Genomic DNA, 21,539 nt, shown 5'->3' with positions numbered 1-21,539 from the left:
ACAATGGAATATTATGCAGCCATCAAAAGGAATGAAATCTTGCAATTTGCAACGACGTGGATGGAACTGGAGGGTATTATGCTGAGTGAAATAAGTCATTCAGAGAAAGACAGGTATCATATTACCTCACTGATATGAGGAATTCTTAATCTCAAGAAACAAACTGAGGGTTGCTGGAGTGGTGGGGGGTGGAAGGGATGGGGCGGCTGGGTGATAGACCCTGGGGAGGGTATGTCCTATGGTGAGCGCTGTGAATTGTGTAAGACTGATGAATCACAGACCTGTACCTCTGAAAAATATAATACATCATATGTTAAAAAAAAAAAAGATAGCAGGAGGGGAAGAATGAAGGAGGGGAAATCGGAGGGGGAGATGAACCATGAGAGATGATGGACTCTGAGAAACAAACTGACGGTTCTGGAGGTAGGGTGGGGGGATGGGTTAGCCTGGTGATGGGTATTAAAGAGGGCACGTACTGCATGGAGCACTGGGTGTTATACACAAACAATGAACCATGGAACACTACATCAAAAACTAATGATGTAATGTATGGTGATTAACATAACATAATAATAAAAAAAAAAAAACTGCTATGTGCCAGGCTCTGTCTGATGTATGGTGCTTATTTTTTTGAGGTGCCTTTTTATCATTAGATATTCATTTCAAATACATGAGACAGAATAATTAATCCTTAGTTATATTTACAGGTGAAAAAACTAAGATTCACGTATCTATTTGAAATATCAAATTTATATATAAAACTATGGCACATAGTAGGAATTTAGTAAATAATTGTTGATTTGTAGATAGACCATAGATGGAGAGATGGATGGGTGGATAGGTGGATAGATAGTCAAAATGCCAGTCAAACTTTCTTGCCATCTTATTCTCAGGGATTCTTCAGGATAAATGTTTTCCAATTTTGTTTTTCAGAAATAATGGCATTAAAGTATTCTGTTGTCTCAGACTTTAAGATATAAACCAACTATTCATTTTTTTTCAAAAGATACCGAGAATATAAACTCACCTCCTGGACCATCACTGACTGGAATAGTTGAAAGTACCTTCTTTAAAACATATGCAATATTTATAGGGCTGCTTAGAATGAGCCAACTGAAAGATTTAATGATAATAATCTCCATATTTCTTCTAAAATTGATTTCCGGTTTCAGTGAATTTGGAAAGAGTCCTAGGACATCAAATAAATAAAGATCTTAACATGAAATGCATCTTCAGAATATGTTCATAAATTTACATTTTAAACATGACCAGAAAATATATATCTTTGCCCATTATTAAGGTAATACTTTAATGAAAAATTTTCATTTGCATGAAATAAACCTTTTTGGCTACAGATGAAAGGATTTTATGGTAGCAACAATGGTTTTGTGAGTTAAATGATCCCAACATCATCAGGAACGAATCACAAGTGCCTACCACATGAATTACAGCACCATGAGTCTTAAAAAGGTATTTCTGTGGAAAGCATTCTTCCCATCTGTAACAATCGGATTCTGCTTTGAAGTCCTGCTAGAGTCTCATAATACATGAGACAGCCACATGCTACCCAAACTTCTCTCTCAACTTGAGTTTGACTGCATTTTCCCAAGAACAATATGGCAACTTAATGATGAAGGGTTTTAGAGAAGAAAATGGCTATAGTTTTTGTAATTATACTTCACTGTGTGTGAATTCTTAAGTCATCTTTTCTGGACATAACTGTAGAAATTATGCCAGTGGATATGCAAAATTAAATTTCAAATTAAAATGGGACAAAAGTGTGTCTCCTTTGATCCCTATGATATTGAATCTGCAGTGAAGTCTTCACAAACATTTCAGGCCCAAATGAAACTAAACTGTTAAAAAATGAACAAATTGTTATTGAGGCTTTTTAACTGTATCAGGGTTACAAAAATGATATAAATCAATAACAGAGTAGGTTGTCAGAATTTCAAAAAGACTGTCACTACTCTAATTTTCACTCCACTACCTCTCCTGAGTGGATATGGGGGGGAGGATTGCCTCTCTCATCCTGTTGTTTTTTGGGGTTTTTTTTGTTTTTTACTTGAAGCTTTCCTCAGCAGATGAAAAATAATACTGGAGAAACACTTGCAGTAAATGGGAGACTGACATCAGCAAAGTTAAGAGATTAATAGTAGAAGTAAAATGACTTGTCTAATCAGTCACTTTGTGTTGTGTGTGTGTGTGTGTGTGTGTGTGTGTGTGTCTATTTCTTTATTAATCCAATGAATCATGACCCAGGTACTTTCTCTTGCAGTTGGTTGCTGATTCTAGAGTCTAATCTATTCCAGGATGGCAAAATAATAATGGTAACTACATTGTAGGTTAGAGAGAGTTCCTCTTCAGTGTACAACAGAATTCTCTCCGTCTTAACTTCCCTAGAGAATTCCAATTCAGTAGTTTTTGTAATTTCATAAGAGAAACAGGCCATCTGGGAGTATCTCTCATTTCCCTGAGGTTCTATAATAATGTTTCAGTTATCCACAACAGGCATTGCTGAATACATTTAGGTTCTAAAAGAATGAAGTATAGAGAGTTTAGGACCTTTGTTCCCATTTTTCCTTTATATGCTTTACTATTTATTTATGTTCTATCTCATCACTGATAAGAAAGAAAAGTTAAAAAAAAAAGAAAAGTTAACAGTAAAAAGAACAGGCCTCTTTCCATTATAAAATAATATATAATAATACTGGCATCAAATAAATGCTAATATGAAATGGCCACTTTAACGATACAAGAGGATATTATTTGCAATCATATATAAAACTGAAAACCTAGTAACAACTGAAATGTCTAAAAACAGAGGATTGATTGGTACAGTAATACATTCAAAATAATATTGTACAGGACTTAAAAAATTTTTCCCACTATAGATATTTGTGAGTATAAGTTAAAAAAATTATAATATGATAGATACTGTTTTATTTTTTAAATAGAACAACAAACATGAAATACCACAAAAGTAGAATTGGCTTATCTTTGGTTGGTAGGACTGTGGATTTATTATCATATATAATTATTTACTACTATTTATCATTTTATTATTTATTCAATATTAGACAATACATTTATATAATATATATAAGATATGTAATACTATTTAATTTTATTTACTATTTATTCATTACTTTCTATTATTTTCCAAATTTTCTACAATGAACTTAATTTTGGTTTTCAAAACAGTTTTTTTTAATGGAAATTAAAATAAAGCTAGTTAGTGTTTCCTTTCACTACCACTATATTCTGAGAACTATTTGGGAAACATTAGAAGCATTTGAGACATACTTTTGAAGAGTGAATCCTTTTTTGACCTATGACTTGGTTATTAAATACACTTTAAATGTATTGTTTAATTGTTGAGACTTCTTTGAGCAACTTTTCATTTCAAACAACTTTTCTGAACTAGTAAAAATGCTGACACAATATGACATATAGCCAGAAGTAATACCCCGTAGAATATCAGGAAATCAAATAGAAACATAATTTGAACCACGACTATATTTACAACTTACTTTATAATTCTTTTCAGACACAAAAAATTACATTTGCTTCTAGTAAATCAACAGAACTGAACAGGATTTCTAACTGAAAATGCCCTTCCAGTTCTCTTTCTCAGTGACATCTCATTCTTGGTAGTTACCACTTCAGCTGTGTTTTGTCTTGAAAAGAAATGACTTGTTACAATGTAGCTTCCTTCTCATGCTTGTAATTTAATGCTGATTAGATTAAATTAATTTAATGCTTTTTGAAACAACCAGGCTGCATACAGGATTCTTCAGTGTAGTAGCAGTAGTATAGGAGTGCTAGTACTTTGTTAATGCTTCATTCTGGAAGATTTCCTCAAAAGAGTATAAGGTGCCAAATTTCACTTTGAAAAAATATTTCTTACAGAATTCTGTTGTAGTCAATGCAGTAAGGTAGTGGGGAAGACTGTCAAGTCTGATTTTCAGTGAATATATACCAATTTCAGTAACTAACTTGAGCCTGCCCATGTTGCTACTCCACAGGCTCCTCCCTAAGCTCTACCCCCAAACTCCCAAAATAATCCAGAAGCTAAAGGTATATGTAGACCTTAAGAACCTAGTTCTATCACCCTATCTGGTGATGTCTTGGCCCAAGATGCAGCATGTTATAGAGATGCGTTTTTCTACTTGATTACTTTTTCCCATAGCCCTCACACTCAGGACACTCCGACTCCCTTGAAGAAAACATTGCTAGTTACGGTCTCACTATAATTTTTCAACTTCAGGTTAAGTTTATTGTAACATGCAGGTTTTTTGTAAAAATAGGAGTAAAAGGTCATAAAAGCAACTTGCGATTATGCCTATTAATAATGTTACACACACACACACACCACTGAAACTTTTATCTCACATGTCCTGATAAATAATACTTTGACATGAATAGCCATACTTGGCTATATATATATCATATATATGTACAACAGTAGTGGACACAGTAGAACTCAGGTTAACAAAACTAAAAAGTTATTCTTGAAATCCTTGAGTGAAAGAGAGGGCACAGGCCTTATAGAAATTCATTTCTTTATTTCACTTGAATCTATTGTGCATGCATAACTAAAAAGTTCAGCTGCTTCAGTCTGTGGCTTAAAATCACATGGGTAACATGTGAATGGAAATAAACCCTGTAGGTAGAAGAAAGAGGAATTTGGATAGAGATCAAAGATTAGCTTCATTCCATTCTTTCCTTCCACTTTTTACTATCCCATCTAAATTTGGTATTTTATGAGCCTTTTTTTTTTATTTCCAAGGGAAAGAATGAGCTTAAATCAGATTTGAGACTTTCTCTTTTTCTAAATCCATGTGATTTGATCTGCTCAGTAATGACTTTAGATAATTGAATGCTCAATTGTTAGGAACCTTTAGTATGAAAGATATGGCATACTGGCTTGATTTATTATTATATGTTTTAATTTCTCACTATAGCCCTGGTTTAGAGTTATAGGAAAAAACTTCTGAATATTTAACAATACGATTAGCAGAAATATTTGCCTTTTTGCCTCTGAGTATTATGAGTATTTCTTGCATTTTTATTTTCTGGAATGGAACTAGTTACTATGTTCTATTAGCTTTGAACATTTCTAAGTATTAGAAATCAGAACTTTGCATTACACATTTTTGAAAGCTTAGCATTCTTTTTATAGTAATCATGTAAGAAGGTGGGGAGTTTAGTATGGTCATCCTCATTTCTAAGTGACCCATGGAAAAGACTCTTATTGGTATCAACATGAGGTCCAGAAAAAGTGAGGAATATTTCAGTGCTTGAAAACAGTTTTTATCTAATTTTAAAATACTTTTTAGAATAATTTTTGCTAACTATTCAGAAACATAGAGTAATTATGAATGACTATTTTGACTTCTATCAAAATAGTAGCTAAATGGATAGAATCAACAATGAAGTGCTTCAAGGTAGTGGGGAAGTGAAATCTTGTTTTTGGCTTACTTCAAATGCTAGAGCAGTACATCATTAGTTTTTGATGTGTTGTTCCATGATTCATTGTGTGTAACGCCCAGTGTTATTGTAAGTTCTTGTGAAGTTCTGGACAGTTATGGTTTATTGGGTGGATATCTCAGTGCATTCCAAAGATTAAGATTATATTATTCTATTGTTCCAAATGAAAGAAACTTAGTTTGGTTTGGGGGTCTAGTTGTTTCACAACTTGATAGGCTTTCATCTAGTTCTATCAACTTTGTTCTGAGAATTCCTTTCTTCTCAAACAAAGACCACAATGCTTTAGAGAAGAACAGAGATCAGGTTTGAAAGTAGTCCAGCCAGGCTTGTAGAGTGTGCACTTCCATATTCAAGATTATTCTTTCACATTTTTATGGATTTAGATATATTCTAAATATTGTAAGTACTATATGAATAAAAAATGAAAAAATATTCTTGTACTGTAGAATGGCTAATACAAGAAGCTAAAAATTTTGAATTACTGTAAACATTGAAAAATGAATGATAAAACTATAGAGACAAAAAGGGTAATCGATTTGCAAGTGTTGGAGGGTGGAGAGGATGAATAGGTGGAGAACGGGATTTTTATAAAGGACAGTGAAACCATATGATAGAATAATATAATGGTAGATACCTGACATTATGCATTTGTCAAAACCCACAGAACCATACAACACAAAGAGTAAATCCTAACCACTGGCTTTTGTTAACAACAATATATCAATACTGGCTCATCAGTTGTAGCAAATGTACCACAGTAATGCAAGATGTTAGTAATAGAGGAAATGACAGTGAGGTATATGGGAACTCTGTACTTTCTGCTCAGTTTTTCTTTAAACCCAAACTGCTCTTTAAAGTCTATTAATTATTAAAAATAGAATTGATTTAAAAATTAAATGTTTGTTCCTTGCAATTCCTTGCGAGTTCTTAAAGCAATTTATAAAAAAATGAAATGCCAGTGCTGTGCCTGTGCTGTGTCTGGGTGTCTTTATTGCTTGAAGTAAATATGGAGTCAGGTAGACTTCCTTATTGTAAGTTCTTGTTTTTTTATTTTATTTTATTTTATTTTATTATGGTATGTTAGTCACCGTACAAATACATCATTAGTTTTTGATGTAGTGTTCCATGATTCATTGTTTGTGTATTACACCCAGTGTTACTATAAGTTCTTGTGAAGGCTGCTTTTCACCTTGAGATCCAGCTTGGAGACGGGACTAGGTTTGCCTCCCCAGCTGCTAATTTCCATGATATTCTCAAAGTCTTCTCTCATCAAGTAGTAGGTTTCCATAAAAGCAATAACATCCTGTACTCCTTCTACCCCTTGTGAGGTCAAGGGCTGTACACCTGCATCCCTTATATGTGACAGATAATCCAGATTTACAGTCCTTTTGCTGGAATCAGTTTTGAGACTCATGTGCAGTGCTAGGTCCTGTACAATATGATAATGTTTGCTGGTAGATGAGTGGTTCCCCAACCAGCTTGGGAAGGTAAGAAACTGGGTCATGTACCCCCTCATTAACTCTCCAGAAAGAACACTGGCATAAATGGCCTGTGTGGACAGAAGACTCCAGTTTTGCTTACTCTGGATTTGATGGTCCACTAGGTCACCATCACATATGCTATCTGCTGCTCTGCTTAAAAACATCAGGTGCTTTTCCATGTCACCCCCTGCAGCTACAGGCTTCACATGTATGTAGTTCTCCTGGACAAATAGGGGTGCTATTGAATAATCATGAAAAAAGAGGTCTGATTTGTCCACAAATGACATATGAGCGGTCTCCTCTCCAGCTGCAAACACCTTCTGGGCAGCATCAAATGGGCCCAGTCTCATATCCTTTTTGGCTCTATGAGAATCAGCCTTGGGCTGGTTATAGGTTAGTGCCTTACTTTGTGCACACCACATCTTCACACTGTGTAAAACCTGTCTGATACCTTGATTAGCTCCCAAAATTATTTCATTCATAGCTGGAGGGGGGGCTCTTCAAACCCTCTTTAAATGCAGTAGACATCATAGCACCCTTAATCTGTTCAACTCAACGTCTTTGAAAACTAAGATCAAAACAATAATGAACCAAAGAGCGAATCTTGGAATGATTCCTATTATTGCACATACAAATAATGGGAATTTTTTCATGTTTTATCAGACCAATTAATTCCTGAATTCCTTCCCTGTCCTCATTGCCTGCCATGCCATCTACTTCATCCATGATGAGAGCATGTTTTGTGCTTATTGAATGGGCTGCTCTACCTGACCCATGTTGAGAAGTTGAATAAAAGCCTGTGATGCTGGTATTATTCAGTGATTCAGCAACAATCTCCTTCAAACTGTTTTTACTCCGAGTGTCACTTGCATTCAGTTCCACGTAGCTATATCCCAGTTCCTGACAAACCAGAGACTGGATTCTGAATACAATGAAGAGTTAAATGAAGATGATTCTCAATCTGATGAGAAAGACCAAGACTCTATGGAAACTGATGCACTGATCAAGAAAAAGACAACATCTTCAAAGCCTTCAAAATAAGAAAAAGACGAGTCCAGAAAAGGAAAAAGTTCAAAGAAATGAAACTGTTTTTGACTACTGATAGCCACTTTTTACTCACCTCGTTGACGAGTCTAGGTTGTCTAGATAATGCCTTCTTTTTCCAAAGGAATCATATTTTAGCATAATGGGGCAACTCAGTAGTCCCATTATAAATATATGGTGGGGTACAGCTAGAGGGATGTAACCAGTAGGCTAAAATACACCTCTTATAGAAGTTGATAAAAGTGCTTGGGTCCTCCACTGTCCCCTGTCAATCTAATTAGATTGTACTTCATATTGACTGTGTATAATCAGAAACTACATGTGGGCTTTGGAGTCAGATTTTAGGTAACAATACTATGCCTGGTAACATTGGTACTAAGGCAATTTTTGTAGGCTTAAGAATTTATCCTAATGGCCATTATAGGACTGATGCTGATTTTTTTTAAAGTGATTACTATAATATGAAATTTTGTAAATAAATCACAACACAAAACAAAACAAAAACAAAAAAATGAAATACCATATTGAACACATGGTTTTACTTATTTTCATTTATCTTATTTCTTTTTTGTCATTGTCCTTGAAATTGGGCAAGTTGGATGCAGTGTTAATTTTTTTTAAATGTTGAATGAGAGACATTTACATTTGGCAGTCTGAGAGTCTATACATCCTGAGACACTTCCACATGAAAATAGCAAAACTACTTTTTAAAATTTATGAATGACTTCCAAAAAGATGAAGGAAGGTGAGCAAATGCTGTAGCTATTGGCTACCCTGGGCTATCCCAAAGTCTCCAGCTGGATAGAGCTTGAACATTATTAATAGATTACTGCATACCGGAAAAGGGAGTCAAAGCCTTGGGTCTATGAAGGGAGAAGTTTTGCTGGAGACCAGCATAAAGAAAGGAATAAGAAAGGGTAATTCTAAGGAAAAGGGTGAATGGAAGAGGAAATACTGCTGAATTAAAAAAAAATATATATATATATCTTAGCTAGGGCTATGAATAGAGGGAATTGCAAAAGCAATGAAAATAAAAAGGGGGGAAAACTCATTTTTTACATGAGAATTTGTAATCAGGTTTTGGGTCCACATTTACAGTAACTGTGCATTACAAAAAAGTCCCTGCAATCTAAGAATTTAAAATTTATCCTAGGTGATAGTATCCCAGCCATCCAGTAGAGGCAAACAAAATCACACTCAACCCAGGTTCCAAAAATAGATAGCAAGTTCAGTTCAGGCTCCAAAAACTTCTTACATAGGAAGTTCCAATGTATATGATCTCAAAAAAATAAAAAATAAAAAAAAAAAAACAGGAGAATTAAGACATCATGAGGATGAATCAGCAGAAACAACAAATAGTAATACTAGGCCATAAAGACTTCAAATAACAGATACAGAATATAAAATAATTATGGGTAGGGGCGCCTGGGTGGCTCAGTTGGTTAAGCGACTACCTTCGGCTCAGGTCATGATCCTGGAGTCCAGGGATTGAGTCCCACATCAGGCTCCCTGCTCAGCAGGGAGTCTGCTTCTCCCTCTGACCCTCTTCCCTCTCGTGCTCTCTGTCTCTCATTCTCTCTCTCTCAAATAAATAAATAAAATCTTTAAAAAAAATAATTATGGGTAAAGAAATAAAGGAAGAAATAAAACCATGAGCAAAGAATAAGAAACTATAAAAATAAGAAGTTATGAAATCTAACCAAATAGAACAGTATAATCACTGAAATGAAGATACCAATAGAAATGTTAAACAGTAGATTAGACACATGTGGAAAAAGAAAGACTGGAAGGTAGATCTGAAATAAATATATATATAATTCAGGACAGGAAGAGACATAAAAATATGAAACAAAGCTTAAGAGACATTGAGAATATAATGACAATGACCACATACATCTAATTGGAATTCCAAAATAAGATAATAAATAAACAACTTTATTTCAACAAATTTGAACACTTAAGTAAATTTCTAGAAAAATATAACTTACGAAGATATAGAAAGCATGAGTAGTCCTATAGTTGTTAAAGAAATTCTATCAGTAGTTAAAAATCTTCCCCAAAAACCACAAAACTCAAATGGTTTTCCAGGAGATTTCTACCCAACTTTCTAGAATCAGATAATGGAAAAAGTTGATCCTGACCACATCAAAATTCAACATGGCCAATATAGGACTGAAAAATTATAGATTAACCCCATTCATGAACATAGGTGAAAAAATCCTAAACCAACCACAGTAAAACAATTCCAGCTGTGTACAAAATAGATAATTACATCACAACCAAGCTTATTTTATTCCTTAAATTTAATGATGGCTTAATATTAGAAATACTAATTAATGTGACTCATAACAACTATGAAATTATAGGAGAAAAAATATCTCATTTTGGTATAAACAAATTTAATATCTATTTATAATAAAAACTTTAATTCAAAGTAGAAATAGTAAGGTCCCTCTTAAAACTGAATGAAACCACAATAAGATGCCATTATTCACTCACTTACTTGACAAATTATACCAAACATTGGCAAGGATGTGACTAAACTGGAATTCTTATATACACTGCTTCTCAGAGTGAGGTTGATTATTATAGCCTTTTAGAAATAATCTAGTATTATTTAGCAGATTTTAAGCCACAATGATTTTAGTCCATTGTTGCACATGTGAACCACAAGAGTGTTATAAAAATGTTCTGTGGGAATTGTTTGTAATAACAAAGCATTGGGGTTTTGTAATAACAAAAAATGCAAAAATCTGTCATCAGGAGATTGGGTAAATAAATACTTTTACACTCATACTATGGCCTACTAGACAACAAAGAACTATAGCTGCATTTATCAACAGAGATGAGCTCACAAGATATTGAATGAAAAGAGCAAGTTGTGAAAATAAAAAAACATTTTTATAAAGTTAAAAAAAAAAAGCAAAGGAATTATCAACACAAAGATCCTAATTTCCCACAGAGAGGAGGAGGGATGTTAACAGAAGTATACAAGGGGCTTCAAAAGTATTGCTAACATTATTTTCCTTAAATTGGAAAGTGAGTGAACATGTGTTTCTCCTATCATTATACTTTATAATATATATAGATGTTATTTATTTTTTACATTTATCAACTATTTCATAATCAAAATTTTGTCTATAAAAATCTAATGTGATGTCTTTAAAAATCTAATGTTATAGTTAAGTAATTTGAGGTGATACAAAAAAATTTCCTTTTATAATAAGACATGATGGAGATAAGAAACGAAAATCAAGCAAAGGAGATTATTGACCTTATTAACACTTGTCAAATGCTATCAAGTTTTTCATCCAGGTACATATAGAATGTGTTGTGAAAGCCACTACTGTGCACTGGGGAGGAGCCATATTGTTTGGTATAAATTTTGGTTGTGATACTTCTTAGCTGTGGGATCTTGGATTTTGGTTCCCGCATTTGTAAAATATAGATAGTAATGGCACCTAATTTATTAAGTTTTTGGAAGTATTAAGTGAATTAGCTCATGGAAGGTGCTGAGAAAGGACACACACATAATAAAAGCTCAATCAGTATTAGATTCTAGTAATATTCTCTTCTGATTTAATACTTTGAAATGTTCTGTTTGTGTTATGATAGGCTTTGGTCATTTGACGAAGCAGTTGATGACATTGGCTGATGGACACGTGGTGTTGGCTCTAGAAGGAGGACATGATCTCACAGCCATCTGTGATGCATCAGAAGCCTGTGTAAATGCCCTCCTAGGAAATGAGGTAAAAAATTAAAAGTACACAAGAGTAGGGCTAAAGGACTAGGAATGTATGCATGCATATATTTAATTTTTTTTAATCCCATGTAATCAGAAAGCACAATGTTGCTCTTCTAATTTTAAGAAAGAAGGTAAGCTTTTAGTTACCTTCTAAGAAAGAAGGTAAACTTTTAGAAGTTTACATGTACTCCTGTTATATGGTATAACTGTTGTCCAGTTAATCCACATAGCACTTCCCTCAATCAGATTATTTGTGAGCTCAATAAATAAGATAACTCTTGGGAGGAGAAATGCTTTGTATATTGACCCAACTAATAAGCATTGAAACACTGAAAAACAAATTACTCAAAGAAAATTTCTCTTCAGATTTTCCATAGGATTGTATTAGCACAAGGGGGAAAATAAAGTTTAAAAAAAATTTTATCTTTATTGAAATATAGTTGACAAAATTGTAATTCATTTAAAGTGTACGATGTGATGATTTGATATATTATACACTGTGAAATGATTCCTTCCATGAAATTAAATTCACACATTCATCACCTCACATACTTTTTGTTCATTTGTTTGTTCATTTGTTTATTTGTTTGGTGAAAACATTTAAATTCTACTTTCTTAGCAAATTTTAATTATAACTATAGGCATCATGTTATACATTAGATCCTCAAACCTTGTTCATCTTGTAACTGAAAGTTTAAAAACCTTTTATCAAACTCTCCTTATTACTCCCACCCCTCCAGGCCCTGACAACCACTATTCTACTCTGTCTCTACAAGTTCAACTACTTTTTTCAGCAGGGGAGTGGTCAAAATAAGTGATACCATGCAATATATTTTTCTCTGTCTGGCTTATTTCACTTAGCATAATGCCCTCCATGTTTATCCATGTTATCAAAAATGACAAGATTCTTTTTTTTTAAAGATTGAATAATATTCTATTGTATGTATATATAAATACATATATACACCACATTTTCTTTATCCACTTACCTGTTGGTGGACATCGAGTTTGTTTCTGTACCTTGACTATTGTAAATAATTCTGCAGTAAACATTGGAGAACAGATATCTGTTCAAGATAGTGATTTTGTTTCCCAGATTATATACCCAGAAGTAAGATTGCTGGATCATACATCATAAAACATGTGGTTTTAGTTTCTTGAGGAATCTCCTACTGTTTTCCATAGTGGCTGTACATCTTACCTTTCCAACAACATTGCTCAAAGTTTCCCTGTTCTCCACATCCTTACCAGCATTTATCTCTTTTCCTTTTGATAATACATGAGGTAATATCTCATTATGGTTTTGATTTGCATTTTCCTGGTGATTACTGATATTGATCACCTTTCCATGTATATGTTGGCCATTTTTATGTCTTCTTTGAAAAAACATCTAATTGGGCCTTTTGCCCATTTTTAATTGGTTTATTTGGGGTTTTGCCTTTTCGTTTTTTTGCTATTGAATTGTATGAGTTCTTTTTATATTTTAGATATTAACCTCTTATTGGATATATGGTTTGCAAATATTTTCTCCCATTCCATAGGTTACCTTTTCATTTTACTCACCTTTGCTGTGCAGACGTTTTTAAGCTTGATGTAGTCCCACTTTGTTTGTTTGTTTGTTTGCTTGCTTTTGTTGCCTTTACTTTTGGTGTCATATCCAAAAAAAAAAAAAAAATTGCCAAGGCTAATGTCAAGGAGATTATCCCCTATGTTTTCTTCTAAGAGTTTTATGGTTTCAAATCTTATGTTTAAGTTTTTAATCAATTTTAAATTGATTTTTGTGTATGATGTAAGATAGGAGTCCAGTTTTATTCTTTTTTGTATGGCTGTTCAGTTTTACCAACACCATTTATTGAAGAGACTGTTCTTTCCCCATTGTATATTCCTAGATCCTTTGTTGAAAATTAATTTACCAATGTGCATAAGTTTATTTTGGGTCCTTTCTTCTGTTCCATTAATCAATGTGTCTGTTATGCCAATACCATAGTGCATTGATTACTTGTAGTATATTTGAAATCAAGAAGTGTAATGACTCCAGCATTATTGTTTTTTCTCAAGATCCCTTCATCTGCTTGAGGTCTTTGTGGTTTCATATGAGTTTTAGAATTTTTTTCTATTTCTGTAAAAAATGCCTTTTGATAGGGATTGGATTGAATCTATAGTTTGCTGTGGGTAATATGAACATTTTAATAATATTAACTCCTCTCATCCATGAACATGGGATATCTTTCCATTTATTTGTGTCTTCTTCAATTTCTTTCATCAATATCTTGCAGTTTTTGGTGTATAGACCTTTCACTTCCTTGGATACATTTATCTCTAAGTATTTTATTTTTTTATGATACCATTGTAAATGGGATTGTTATATTTCTTCTTCAGATAGTTTATTGTTGGTATATAAAAACTGATTTTTTATGTTGATTTTGCCTTCTGCAACTTTACTGAATTTGTTTATTAATTCTAATAGTTTTGTGGTGGAGTCTCTAGGGTATTCCATATATATCATGTCATCTGCAATTAGAGACAGTTTTACTTCTTCCTTTCCAATTTGGATGCCTTTTATTTCTTTTCCTTGCTTAATTGCTCCAGATCATACTTACAATACAATGTTGAATAAAGGTAGCAAAATTAGGCATCCTTGTCTTGTTCTTGATCTTAGATATGGTGTTAGCTCTGGGCTTGTCATATAGGGTATTTATTATGTTGAAGTATGTTCCTTCTATACTGAATTTTTTAGATTTTTTAATCATGAAAGATGTTGAATTTTGTCACATGTTTTGTCTGCACCTACTGAGATTATCATATGATTTTTATCCTTCATTTTGTTAATGTATCGTATCACATTGGTTGATTTGTGTATGTTGAACCATTCTTGCATCACTGGAGTAAATCCCACTTGATCATGGTGTATGGTCCTTTTAATATAATGTTGAATTCAGTTTGCTAATATATTGTTGAGAGTTTTTGCATCTATGTTCATCAGGGATATTGGCTGCAGTTTCTTTCCCTGTAGTGTCCTTTACTGGCTTTGGTATCAGGGAAATACTGGCCTCCTAAAGTGAGTTCAGACATGTTCCCTCCTATTCAGTTTTTTGGATGAGTTTGAGAAAGATGGGTATTAGTACTTCAATATTCGGTAGAATTCACCAGTGAAGCCATCTGATTCTGGACTTTTCTTTTTTGGGAGCTTTTTGATTACTGATTCAATCTCCCTACTAGTTATTGGTCTGTTCATATTTTCTATTTTTTCAGAATTCTGTCTTGATAGGTTTTATGTTTCTAGGAATTTATATGTTTCTTCTACATTATCCAATTTATTGATGTATAATTGTTCATAGTAGTTTTTTATGATCCTTTGGATTTCTCTGTCATAAGCTTCTCTTTCAAATCTGATTTTATTAATTGAGGCTTTTCTCTTATTTTCTTAGTCTAGTTTAAAGGTTTATCAGTTTTGTATATCTTTTCCTAAAACCAGCTCTTAGTTGCATTGATCTGCATTGATTTTTTTCTATTTGCTGCATCCCATAAGTTTTAGTATGTTGTATTTCCATTTTCATTTGTCTCAAGATTTTTAAATTTCTCTTTTCATTTCTTTGACCAATTGGTTGTTCAGGAGTGTGTTGTTAAATTACCACATATTTATGAGTATTCCAGTTTTCTTTTTGTCATTTATTTCTAGTTTTATGCCATTGTAGTCAGAAAAGTTACTTGGAATGATTTCAGTCTTTTAAAATTTGCTGAGACTGGTTTTATGGCCTAATATATGATTTTTCTGGAAGAGTGTTCCATTTGTGCTTGAGAAGAATGTATTTTTTGCTGCTGTTGGATAGAATGTTCTGTATATGTCTTTTAGGTCCATATGGTCTAAAGCATAGTTTAAGTCCAATCTTTATTGATTTTCTGTCTGGCGGACCTATTCATTATTGAAAGTGGGGTATTAAAGTTCCCTAATATTGTATTTATGTGTATTTCTTTCTTCAAATCTGTTAATACCTGCTTAATAAATTTAGCTGCTCCTATGTTGGGTGCATATTTACAAGTGTTATATACTCTTGATGAATTGACCCCTTTGTCATCATATAATGACCTTCTTTGTCTCTTATTACAGTTTTTAAGTTACAGTCTATTTTTTCTAATATAAACATACCTACACCTGCTTTCTTCTGGTTTCCATTGGCATGGAACATCTTCTCCATCCCTTCATTTTCAGTCTGTGTATACTTAAATCTGAAGTTATTCTCTTGTAGGCAGCATATAATTAGGTCTTATTTTTGTATTCATTCAACCACTCTATGTTTTTTGATGAAAGATTTTAGTCTATTAAGTTTGAAGTATGAATTGATATGTACAGGCTTACTATTGCTATCTTGTTGTTTTCTGGCAGTTTTATAGTTCCTTTCTTCCTCTCCTGCTGTCTTTTTTTGTGTGCATTGATGATTTTCCATAGTGTTATGTTTTGATTTCTCTGTCTTTTGCATACTTCTATAGGTTTTTGCTTTGTGGTTACCATGAGGCTTGCAAATATCTTATAATAGTGTATTTTAGGTAGATAACATCCTAACTCTAATGTATATAGAAACTACATTTTTACACTTCCTTCCCACAATTTATGTTTCTGATTTCTGATCACAATTTATACCTTTTTATATTGTGTATTCATTAAAAATTATTGTAGTTATACCTATTTTTAACACCTTTGTCTTTTAACCTTTACACTAGAATTGTAAGTGATTTCCCACTATAATTATAATATTAGAGTATTCTGAATTTAATGTTTACCTTTATCAGTGAATTTTATACTTTCATAGATTTTTACGTTACTAGTTAATATTCTTTCATTTCAGCTTGAGGAACTCCCTTTAACAACTCTCGTAAGGACAATCTAATGATGATGAATACTTCAGCTTTTGTTTGTCTGCAAAATTGTATCTGTCCTTCAATTCTTAAGGAGTGCTTTCTTGGGTAGAGTATTCTTGATCAGCAGTTTTTTTGTTACTGCACTTTGAATATATCATGCCACTCCTTTCTGGTCTTTAAGTTTTCTGCTGAGAAATCCACTCAAAGTCTTAAAGAGATTCCCCTATCTGTGAAAAGTTGCTTTTTTCTTGGTGTTTTTAAGATTCTCTCTTTGTCTTTAACTTTTGAAAATTTAATGTGCCTTGGTGTGTGTCTCTTTAGATCCATCTAATTTGGTACTCTTTGGGATTTCTATATTTGGATGTCTGTTTCTCTCCCCAGGTAAGTATAGTTTTTAACCACTATTTCTTCAAATAAGCTTTCTGGCCCTTTGCTTCCCCTTCTGGAATTCCTATAATTCCTTTGATTTGCTTCATGGTGTCCCATAAGTCCTTTAAGCTATCTTTACTGTTTTCATTCTTTTTTTTTCTTTTTCTGTTTTGACTGGATGGGTTTCACTGCCCTGTCTTTGAATTCACTGATCTTTGCTTTCATTTAATCTGGTCTCCTCTTGAACTCTTCTATTGAATTTTTCAGTTCAGTTATAGTGTTCTTCAATTCTGTGATTTTTGTTTGGTACTTTTTAATATTCTCAATCTCTTTGTTGAAATTTTCACTTTGTTCCTGCGTTGCTTTCCTGACCTCAGTGACATCTTCACAGATTTTTTTTTTTTTCACTATAGTTATAATATATTGTGTTATTATTTTCAGGGGTAGAATTTAGTGATTCATCAGTTGCATATAACACCCAGTGTTCCTTATATCAGGTACTCTCCTTAATGCCCATCACCCAATCACCCAATCCCCCCTACCCATCTCCCCTCCAGCAACCATGTTTATCTCCTATAGTTAATCTTATGGTTTGCCTCCCTCTGTTTTTATCTTATTTTATTTTTCCTTCCGATCCCCTATGTTTATATATTTTATTTCTTAAATTCCACATATGAGCAAAATCATATGGTATTTGTCTTTCTCTTACTGACTTATTTCGCTTAAAATAATACACTCTAGTCCCATCCACATCCATGCAAATGGCAAGAATTCATTCTTTTTGATGGCTGAGTAATATCCTATTATATATATAGAATGTATATATAATTAAAAATGTGTGTTTGTGTGTGTGTGTGTATGTGTATACACACACAAACACCAGATCTTTATCCATTCATCTGTCGATGGACATCTGGGACCTTTCCATATTTTGGCTCTTGTGGACATTGCTGCTATAAACATTGGGGTACATGTGCCCCTTCAAATCACTGTTTTTGCATGCTTTGGGTAAATACATAGTAGTGTAATTGCTGGGTCATAGGGTAGCTCTTTTTAACTTTTTTGAGGAAATTCCATATGGTTTTCCAGAGTGACGCTTTATTTTTTATACTGAATGTATACAAGTGTTAAGACTGTGTTATATGTTTTACCTTTTTTTCATGAACTTGCAATATGACCACTTACAAAATAATTTTTTAAATCTGTCATGCATATTTTTATTAACATATAATGTATTATTTGTTTCAGGGGTGCAGGTCTGTGATTCATCAGTCTTAAACAGTTCACAGTGCTGACCATAGTACATACCCTCCCAGTGTCCATCACACAGCCACCCAAACCCTTCCACCACCCTCCACTCCAGAAACCCTGTTTGTTTCCTGAGATTAAGAGTCTCTTATGGTTTGTCTCCTTCTCCGGTTTCATCTTGTTTCATTTTTCCCTTCCTTCCCCTATGATCCTCTGGTTTTTTTCTCAAATTCCTCATATCAGTGAGATCATATGATTTCTCTGATTGACTTCTTTCACTTAGCATAATACCCTCTAGTTTCATCCACGTCATTGCAAATGGCAAGATTTCATTTTTTGATGACTGCATAATATACCACATCTTCTTCATCCATTCATCTGTTGATGGACATCTAGGCTCTTTCCATAGTTTGGCTACTGTGGACATTGCTGCTATAAACACTGGGGTGCATGTGCCCCTTCGGATCACTACATTTGTATCTTTGGGGTAAATACCCAGTAGTGCAATTGCTAGATCATAGGGTAACTCTATTTTCAACTTTTTGAGGAACCTCCATCCTGTTTTCCAGAGTGGCTACACCAGCTTGCATTACTACCAACAGTGTAGGAGGGTTCCCCTTTCCCCACATCCTCGCCAACATCTGTCGTTTCCTGACTTGTTAATTTTAGCCATTCTGACTGGTGTGAGGTGGTATCACATTGAGGTTTTGATTTGGATTTCCCTGATGCCGAGTGATGTTGAGCACTTTTTTATGGTCTGTAAGGCCATTTGGATGTCTTTTTCTTCTTCTTCTTTTTTTTTTTTTAGATTTTATTTATTTATTTGACAGAGAGAGAGAGATCACAATTGGGGTGGGGGGGCAGAGGGAGAGGGAGAAGCAGGCTCCCGGCCAAGCAAGGAACCCAATGTGGGACTCGATCCCAGGACCCTGGGATCATGACCTGAACCAAAGACAGACACTTAACCGACTGAGCCACCCAGGCACCCATCCATTTGGATGTCTTCTTTACAGCGATGTCTGTTCATGTCTTCTGCCCATTTCTTGATTGGATTATTTGGTCTTTGGGTGTTGAGTTTGATAACTTCTTTATAGATTTTGGATACTAGCCCTTTATCTGATATGTCATTTGCAAATATCTTCTCCCATTCTGCCGGTTGTCTTTTGGTTTGGTGGACTGTTTCTTTTGCTGTGCAAAAGCTTTTTATCTTGATGAGGTCCCAATAGTTCTTTTTTGCCCTTGCTTCCCTTGCCTTTGGTGATGTGTCTAGGAAGAAGTTGCTGTGGCTGAGGTCGAAGAGGTTGCTGCCTGTGCTCTCCTTTAGGATTTTGATGGACTCCTGTCTCACGTTTAGGTCTTTCAACCATTTCGAGTCTATTTTTGTGTGTGGTGTAAGGAAATGGTCCAGTTTCATTCTTCTGCATGTGGCTGTCCAATTTTCCCAACACCATTTGTTGAAGAGACTGTCTTTTTGCCATTGGACATTCTTTCCTGCTTTGTCAAAGATTAGTGGACCAGAGAGTTGAGGGTCCATTTCTGGACTCTCTATTCTCTTCCATTGACCTATGTGTCTGTTTTTGTGCCAGTACCATACTGTCTTGATGATGACAGCTTTGTAATAGAGCTTGAAGTCTGGAATTGTGATGCCGCCAGCTTTGCTTTTTTTTTTCAACACTCCTCTGGCTATTCGGGGTCTTTTCTGGTTCCATACAAATTTTAGGATTATTTGTTCCATTTCTTTGAAAAAAGTGGAAGGTATTTTGATAGGGATTGCATTAAATGTGTAGATTCCTCTAGGTAGCATTGACATCTTCACAATACTTGTTCTTCCAATCCATGAGCATGGAACGTTTTTCCATTTCTTTGTGTCTTCCTCAATTTCTTTCATGAGTATTTTATAGTTTTCTGAGTACAGATCCTTTGCCTCTTTGGTTAGATTTATTCCTAGGTATCTTATGCTTTTGGGTGCAGTTGTAAATGGGATCAACTCCTTAATTTCAACATAGTATTAGAAGTCCTAGCCACAGCAATCAGACAACAAAAAGAAATAAAAAGCATCTGAATCAGCAAAGAAGTCAAACTCTCACTCTTTGCCGAAGATATGATACTTTATGTGGAAAACCCAAAAGACTCCACCCCAAAACTGCTAGAACTCATACAAGAATTCAGTAAAGTGGCAGGATATAAAATCAATGCACAGAAATCAGTGGCATTCCTATACACCAAGACACATAGCAGTTTTTAATCTTTTTTAATATAAGATTTCAATTATGGAATTTGAGATCTAGAACTAAATTTTAAGATTATATATTCCAATCTTTTCATTTTAAGGATGAGGAAACTAAGACCCAGGAAGGTGAATTATAAAGGTAAACAGCTGACAGTATAGTTGGGGTGGGAACCCAAAGCTCTCAGTGAGTGCAGTTCTTACCATTCAGCCAACTCAATAGATATTAATACTGCCCATATTTTTAGACATGATTTTTAGTTCAAAAGGAAGTTTAGAAAGAGTTCCTAGACACCAAATTGCTTTTACAAATCATTGCTTTGGTGTGTTCAGTGTAAACAAACCAGAAACATGTGAATTAAATTTCCCTTAAAAAACACAAATATAAAACCAGGGAGGAAAAAAAAAATCCCTAGAAAATGCTTTTGGACATCATAGGGCCATTTCTTCCTACCTCTCAACAATTTTTTTTTTTTTTGCCAAACCCCAATTGCAATTTGATTTGCCAATCACTAGTTTTTACTGCTGTTTTCAATAATGCATCAAACACATGGGATCTATTCTCTCACTGATGCTCATGCACAATTCGCCAAGTGGGATGGAACACTAGCAGAACAGACTCATGCTAAGCAATGATGATCCCATTACAGTAGTTTTCACTACTCAAATTCAACCTGTATTTACTGAGAACATGCTGTAATCACAGCTAGGGAACTACATGGATGAATAACATAGTTCCTGCCCCCAAGGAATGAAGAGGCATGTACAGAGATAAATAAAATTTAACATAGAAAAATAATAATTGTTATAAAATAAACACATTTTTAAATAAAGCTTAATAGATGAAAGATATACATCTGCTTAGAGAAACTCAGAAGATAATGAAATAATATATGTAAAATGCTTCCATCCAGTACTTGACACGTAGGCAGTATCAGTTAACTATTACTTCCTCACTCTAGGCCATTAGCCCTCTCAATTATTCAAATGCTCTATTAGATAAATAGGCAATATCATCTAGATGGTATCATGTTTTTCATTTATTTAGTTTTTCAATTAGTAAACATAGTTCTAG

At 33.9% G+C, this 21,539-nt stretch overlaps 2 protein-coding genes across 2 annotated transcripts in view; both read right to left on the bottom strand.

Annotated features, from left to right (window-relative positions):
* The window catches only part of LOC141373773 (replication factor C subunit 1-like), a 44,855-nt gene extending 32,089 nt beyond the window's left edge, over positions 1 to 12,766 (bottom strand). The window contains 4 exon segments of the mRNA XM_073898543.1: positions 6,450 to 6,537; positions 6,669 to 7,471; positions 7,473 to 7,896; positions 12,753 to 12,766. Of these exon segments, the coding sequence (XP_073754644.1) occupies positions 6,450 to 6,537; positions 6,669 to 7,471; positions 7,473 to 7,896; positions 12,753 to 12,766 (1,329 nt within the window).
* Positions 12,767 to 20,237: 7,471 nt separating this feature from the next.
* The window catches only part of LOC112824959 (histone deacetylase 9), a 636,385-nt gene continuing 635,083 nt past the window's right edge, over positions 20,238 to 21,539 (bottom strand). The window contains exon 27 of the mRNA XM_073898929.1: positions 20,238 to 20,254. Within this exon, the coding sequence (XP_073755030.1) occupies positions 20,253 to 20,254 (2 nt within the window). The 3' untranslated portion in view covers positions 20,238 to 20,252. The remainder of the gene's footprint in view (positions 20,255 to 21,539) is intronic.

Source organism: Callorhinus ursinus, unplaced genomic scaffold (genome assembly GCF_003265705.2).
Source record: "Callorhinus ursinus isolate GAN/ISIS: 27379988/994484 unplaced genomic scaffold, GSC_fseal_2.0 scaffold12, whole genome shotgun sequence".
Taxonomy (NCBI): domain Eukaryota; kingdom Metazoa; phylum Chordata; class Mammalia; order Carnivora; family Otariidae; genus Callorhinus; species Callorhinus ursinus.
The sequence above is the reverse complement of the archived record's forward strand: the minus strand, read 5'-3'. Positions and strand labels throughout refer to the sequence as shown.